The following is a 6,977-nucleotide window of genomic DNA, read 5'->3' on the forward strand; positions in this document are numbered from 1 at the left end:
TTACTCACTCCTTGTGTGACTCGAGCGAAGTGACCCATGGGAGGATGGGGCCGAGGGAGAAGTCAATTTTTTAGGGGAAATAGACTCCAATTTGGCATGACCCCAGTTGAGTATTGATAGAGGTCTTAATTATTTTCCGGGTCTATCCAATTATAAGGTATTAATATTATATTTTTTTACATATTTTTAGTAATATATTATAATATATTTTTTTTTATGTTAATTCCAGAAAAATTTTGTGGATCCATCCTTGATATTCACTATAATAAAATTCTAAGCATTTTATCTTTACATGGTTTCTTTTGGGGAAAAAAAAAATACTAACATAATTTATTAAATGGTAATGTCAATTAGCTTTTAAATTTTCATGATAGAGAATTTATGTTTAAAGTTTCATTTTAAAAAAATTAAAAAATAAGTTGCATAATTTACATTGCTATATTTTTTTTAAATATATTAATTTTCAATAATTAATTAAATATTTTTGTCTACCCATTATCCTTCCTTTCTATTTTTATATAAATTTAAAAGCTTTGAATGAGGCAGGAAACACTAAAACTCCTACTTAGCCTTTATTAAGTAATATGAGGTTTTTCAAAATTTAAAAATTATGAATTTGTTTTTAGAAAAACATAACTTTTTTTAAAAAAATTTAAAATTATATTAATAAAATTAAGAAAAATTTAATTTAAACGGTCCAAACTAACTTGAACAAACAAGCTCACTCCATATGCCTAACTTATGACTAAGAAAATTAAATTAAAAAACTTAGATAAATACCATTTGAAAGAAAAAAAAGAAAAGAAATCGACAGTGTCCCAACCGACAAAGCCAGCATGACTTAGCAGCTCTAGCTAAGCTATGAGCAACCTCATCCGCTTGCCTATTAATTGTACCAAACTTGTGCAAGACCTCATACATAATCGCCAAATCAAAATTAATGATTTTATAAGTTTAAATATTGATTATAATTTGAAAATAATTATAAATTAAATTTTCAATTTGAATATCAGATTAACATTAAATTTTCAATTTGAATATCAGATTAACATATATAAAAGAAATACTGAATAATTTTATTTTATTTTTTATTTTTATTTATTTTTACTTAATAATATATCATAAATAAATATTTTATTTTTTATTAATGATTGATAATATATATATATATATATATATATATATATATATATATAAAGTTTAATAAAAATTAAATTATAAAAGCTTAAAAAGTATTTAAATGAGTAAACTATTCATGTGAAAATCAAATATATATGATTTTATAATTTAATTTGTTGATTCTAATTTAAATATTATCAAAATCTAACTTTTTTTTTTTAATTTGATTTGGCAAAACACATTGAATCCACCCAAACCGATCCATGAACAACTCTACATAAAACGAGCAGCTTGGACAACTTCAAGCGAATCAGTTTTTGTCTCTAACATTGGTGGGATAATGATCGAGTAACCAGCTAAGCACAGCACCATCCTTGCCGACTGTAGTCCTTGATAAATCCCAGAAAAAGCTGACACAAAACCTCCCTCATCTAAACGCCAAACGACACCAAAACCCGACATACGCTCTTCCCTGAAACAGGCTCCATCAACATGACATTTAAGCTTAGCTGAGTCAGGTTTCCTCCAGCGAGGAGAGGAAGGGGTTTTGGAGGATTTTAAAAACCTTCATTTTTCAACTTACCAAATTGGTGGATTAACAAAACTGTTGTACATACAATAATTGTATTCTAAAATTCTCCAATCCCACATACTTCATTACAAAACGGGGGAAAATTAAATCAGCTCTATTTAAGTAATTTGGTGAAGTCTGCAGAGATTATTTCAAGGACACAATGCCACTGAAACTTCAACTCCAAGGGCCGTGATATATCGCTATTACAGTTTTTAAGAAATAAATAGACATATAACGATAGCAATCTTACTAATACAATTTTTAGAAGAAAATTTACATGGAACAGGTCTGAGTCTGAGAACATGTCTGAGTCTGAGAACATCATAGTTTTCTAGCTTAGATGCGTCGAAGGGATGCCAACCTTTTTTCAAGATCCTCAACATCAGGAGATTCAGCACTGCAGTTAAATAAGATATATTGGTTAAAAAAATAAAAAATAAAAAAATTCAGCAAACGTTATGCCAACAAAATGAAAGAAAATGCCATCTGGACCTTCTAACAACATATATATCCCCACTCAACATTTTCTAATAATGGGCTTTGCTCCAAAGTAAAATGTTTGATACCTTTTAACAACATTAGAAGTATTCCTTGATGCAATCCGACCCTTTGGAGCTGAAGATAACTGTCCAAAAAAAGGGGATCAGAATTACAAATAATTTGATTGCACATTGTAGAAATTAAGAGAACACAAGAATTATAGAATGTGTGAGATGGTCAAAACATAGTACCTGAGATGCAATGTCCACACCAATCTCATCAAGCACCTATAGTTACTCATGTGAGTTAGAGATGTGTTGGGCCCTTTACAAAAAAACTAGAAGAAAGTAAAAAGAGGCTACAGGTATCTTCACCTGATTAGTAAGCTCCTCTGTTTCTTCTTCCGCCTCATCTTTGTCTAAAGTTTCATCAATAGACTCTGACATCATCTCAATCTGAAAAAAAGACGATGGGATATCATATATTCCAATTTCCAAGTACATACACTATAGATTCATATTCAGCAGGTAGGTAGGCAAGCAATGCAATAAATCCCATCAAATAATTGATGGACTTGATAAAGCACGGTAACCTGGGTACCCTTCAAAATTTCCTTTTCCTTAGAAGGGACTAGCCATTTGATTTCTAGAATTGTATTGGAGCAAGAGTTGTATGAGTGCAGGCAGAGGACATCAAAAGGAGAAAGGAGATATAACAGAGAAAATATTACCGTCATGTCCATTTGTGCTGACTGCTTCTGAAATTCTTTTATTACTTTAGCTTGTTTTGCAGGAGCCATTTGCTGGAAAAGAAGTATAATAATATTACTTATTGAATCTATTGTAAAATGCTTTACACATTTCAGAAAAGTAGCATTTCAATTAAAAAAAAAAAAAAAGTAAATGAGATTTTAATAGAAGATATCAAACTATACTGTAAGGAAAAAGGTCCAACATAGGCAACAAACTCCAGTTTAGACGTCTGTCACTAAGTAGTTAGACAAAAGCATTATCTTATCTAAACTAAAGATTTGCATTTTTTGTCATTTGTACGACTTTTCCATCTGTCAACATGAGAAGCTATACCGTAAGTTAAATTATGAATATGTTCTACTGTAGTATGCAGTGCAAATGTTACAACATTGGACAGTTAAAAAAATGTATGTCACTGAAGTAGATCAATAGATATTATTAACCCATCTAAAGAATTTTTATTTTTCCTATGTCATTCAAAGTTTTAAGGTTTCTTTGTGGATATGAATTTTGATGGTCTATATCAAAAGCAGGAGGCAATTAATGAATGAGAAAAACATCAATTATACCTTATTCATTGCCACCATAGCCTTAGTTGCGCCTTTCATTCCAGTAGAAATTGAAGTGCTGGCATATAGTGCCTGTAAACCAAGAGACCAGCATTTATAAAATAAAAAAAAATAAAAAATAAAAAAAAAGACAGAAAGAGAAATTAATTCGTCATCTTATTTAATAGATTTTGCTGATAGAAAGTGACCTGTGTGTGAGTAGCTACACCTCTAATTTGGGCACGGCTTCCCTGCAAGTTTGTTATTTGTTGCCGCAGCCGAACTAGTTGACGTGCTAAGATTCTAGTAGCAGCCTATGTAAATGCATGCACGAAAGTATTTCAATTAAAGATGACGAAGCTGTTTTGAGCATACGTTGACTAATTCATAACCAAGCTAAGACTTTTGGAAAACTAAGTCACTTAAAAAGCATTACACAGATATTTCCAATAAAATATGCAAACATTAATACATTGACTTCAGTTTACACTCCATCAATATTTTTTGCAGGATTGTCTAGATTTTATAACAAACCAATATATTCCAATAAATCTGTGGTTATATGTGATATTAAGTATTCCCTTTAGTTCATTAGAAAACAACCAGTGCAGATGCAAAAAAGTTTAATGTGTTATCATAATGCTTGATGTCAGATGAACTTGGTTCAAAAGGTTTCAACAAAATTATTAAACTTTCAATTATGTTTCTATTTAGCTTAGCTCTATTTACTTGTTTCTTTCGATGAGTAGTTTAAGTTTATAAATATCATAAGACTCATAGATGATTGCTTTTGCACAGACAGTACAGGATATATATTTTAACCTCCACCATAATTGCAGTTTATTTACATAACGCCATTGTCTTAGTTACAGTTGGAGGGTGGCCTTGGTGTGAAGTTACTCTATTTGTGATTTAGAGTCACAAGTTCGTGCCGCATAAATATAGCCTCTTTACAAAGTAGGAGTAAGGCTGTATACATCAACCCTCCCCTGAGCCCACAATTGTGAGATGCTTCATGCCCTAGGTCACCCTTTTATTGTCTTAGCTCCAGTGACAATTAAAATTGCAAGGACAAGAGTTAAATGTTTCACTTCCCAATCCCATGGTGCAAGAAAAATTGTCCTCATGAATACCCATTTAAAAAATTAATCATAGCATGTAACAAAATAATGTCAGAACACAGTAAGGTTCTCAGCAAAGTTAAAGTAAGATGCTATATATACCAATTAACCTGAATTTGCAGGAATTCCTTAAGAAATAAGACTTACATCTAGCTTCTTATGTTCCTAGTACAAATAAGTCTTGTTACTGAACAATGTAAGTTAAATACCTTACAGTACCTTACATAGCTGGACTTCCAATTAACACTTAACTTGAATACAAAAAAGTAATTCCAACTGAAAATGATGAATGGTAGCTCAAGATTGACAGTAACTAACAAGACAATAATAAAAGATCATCCCCTAAATCATAATTTCCATTAGGTTACAGTTCATATCCATCACGCTTAATGTTCATGAGAAAATAAACTTGCCTCATTTCCTGTTTTAGCTGTTTGCTTGATCTCTGCCACTAACTTCTTTTCCTGAATTGCATATGGGAGGAAAATAACGAGAATTACTGAGTAATTAGATCTCTCCAAAACATAACTGCAACAATAACATACCTCTAATTGAAGAGATGCAATTTCGCGTTCAATTCCTAGAAAACATAAGGGAAAAAGGAAACACAAAATTGTTATAAGCATAAGCTACAGTGAAGGCTTTGAATTTGGACTAGAAATTAGAATTTTCTCTATCCATAATATTTTTTAGCACCTCCAAAAATGCTTCTAGGGCCTATACACGCATATACACACTCCTTATTAGCCTTTCTTTTCCTTCTTCAAGTGTTTCATGGATCTTTTAACCTAAAGTTCATAATAATTGATTGTTATCTATAGCTTCAAAAATCAAAATATCAACAACATGGAAAGCTTCATATCTAAGAAATGATTTTTAAATGCATTTATTCAATTTCCAAAAGGAATTCAACTACTGTAGGTTTCTGGTGGAATTCTAATATACTATAAGATTTTTTTAAAATTTCGTGTTTCCTTCTGGTCCAAAATGAACCAAATATTTCCTAGCAAGCGGTATTAATTTTCCCCCTTTCGTAATTAAATGAGAATTTAATTTCAAAGGATAATAAATGCATACACACCTCTGGTGGCAACAGCCATTTCTCTCTTGCTAACCCTCAGAGCATCTGTCAAAATCAGAACAATGATTCAATCATTTTCCTCTAATATATGCAATAGAGACACAAAATAAGTTGCAAAACTAACATTGCCTAACAAAAACCTTCCCTTCCATTTGGTTGTTGATAATACACAGTAAATCAAAACGCCAAATCTAGTAGACCAGATTAAGTTAGATTGAACATGCTTTAAAACTTTTCACATACATTCTGATCGAGGACATGTAATGCTTGTGATCGTTTCCACAGAAATAGAAGCAAACCCATAAAAGATCAAAATTCACAATGAATGCAGAAGATTCTAACAAGCATAAACGTGAATCATCCATCAAAACCCTAATTACCTGTTTGCTTGGCATAAAAATATAAAAAAATATACCATTTTCCATTCCATTCATCTCCATTTCCATTTTCTCCATTAACGAACAGTTCAAAAAGTAAATTTCACCAAGAGATGGACTAATCTAGGTTAAAAAGCAAGTACCTTTAGGAGAGGTTTTCTTCTTGAAGATGTTCATGGTGAGTAGTGAAAATCCTCTTTTCAGCTCTTCCCTTCTTTTCCTCAGCACCTCTGTAGAAAATGCGAAAACCCTACTTCTAAATATGCCAAGTGAATCCTTTATTTCAGATCTCTCTCTCTCTCTGTTTAATGGCAATCAAAAGCGGAGAGTGAGAAGTGTGTGCGAATAGTGGCCGCCATTGGGGAGCGTGCTTTGGGCTTCTACATATCAACGATTCTGGTCCAACTAGCCGTTATAATTCTTCTCATTTACCATAATGCCCTTTTAGGGAAAAGATATGATAAAATATAATTTAATTTGCGTGATATTATAATATTAAAGAAAATTTACAATTTAATCTTTGAATTTCGTCTTAGAATATATTTTAATTTTTAAATTTTAAGAGATTATATATTTAATTTTTGAGTTTTATATTATATTATATTTTAATTTTAAAATTTTTAAAAATTAATTATTTAATCTTTAAATTTTTTTGTTATGTCATACTTTATTCTCTATAATTTTAATATATGTAAAATAATTTAATTCTTTTACAATGAATAAATTTATTGTAAATATTAAAATTATAAGAATTAAATTATTCTTTATATTAAAATTAAAGTAACTATATAATTCATTTCTCAAAATTTAGAAACTAAAATGTAAGATAATGTAAAATTATGAGACTAAATAATTAATTTTTCAAAACTTAATGGTTAAAATATAATATAAGGTAAAACTCAAGAACTAAATTATAAATTCCCTA

General features: G+C 30.3%; 1 protein-coding gene across 1 annotated transcript; it reads right to left on the reverse strand.

Moving 5' to 3' along the window:
- Positions 1-1,789: 1,789 nt before the first annotated feature.
- Positions 1,790-6,433, reverse strand: LOC110634924 (vacuolar protein sorting-associated protein 2 homolog 2). Its single transcript, XM_058129997.1, has 11 exons — positions 6,196-6,433; positions 5,676-5,720; positions 5,140-5,174; positions 5,008-5,058; positions 3,683-3,787; positions 3,495-3,566; positions 2,904-2,975; positions 2,548-2,628; positions 2,425-2,460; positions 2,260-2,318; positions 1,790-2,090 (listed from the first exon to the last, which is right to left on the reverse strand). Exons 1-11 carry the CDS (start codon positions 6,227-6,229, stop codon positions 2,030-2,032), a joined length of 651 nt encoding a protein of 216 aa, XP_057985980.1. The 5' UTR covers positions 6,230-6,433; the 3' UTR covers positions 1,790-2,029.
- Between the last annotated feature and the right edge of the window lie 544 nt (positions 6,434-6,977).

This window comes from Hevea brasiliensis, chromosome 11 (genome assembly GCF_030052815.1).
Source record: "Hevea brasiliensis isolate MT/VB/25A 57/8 chromosome 11, ASM3005281v1, whole genome shotgun sequence".
NCBI classification, from domain to species: domain Eukaryota; kingdom Viridiplantae; phylum Streptophyta; class Magnoliopsida; order Malpighiales; family Euphorbiaceae; genus Hevea; species Hevea brasiliensis.

Excerpts from the sequence above, each read along its gene's own strand:
- LOC110634924 (XM_058129997.1), bottom strand. The coding sequence starts at position 6,229 with ATGAACATCTTCAAGAAGAAAACCTCTCCTAAAG. Across the intron at positions 2,976-3,494 it reads CTATGGTGGCAATGAATAAG|CAAATGGCTCCTGCAAAACA; the intron begins GTATAATTGATG and ends CTTCTTTTCCAG. Across the intron at positions 2,091-2,259 it reads ACTTCTAATGTTGTTAAAAG|TGCTGAATCTCCTGATGTTG; the intron begins GTATCAAACATT and ends ATTTAACTGCAG.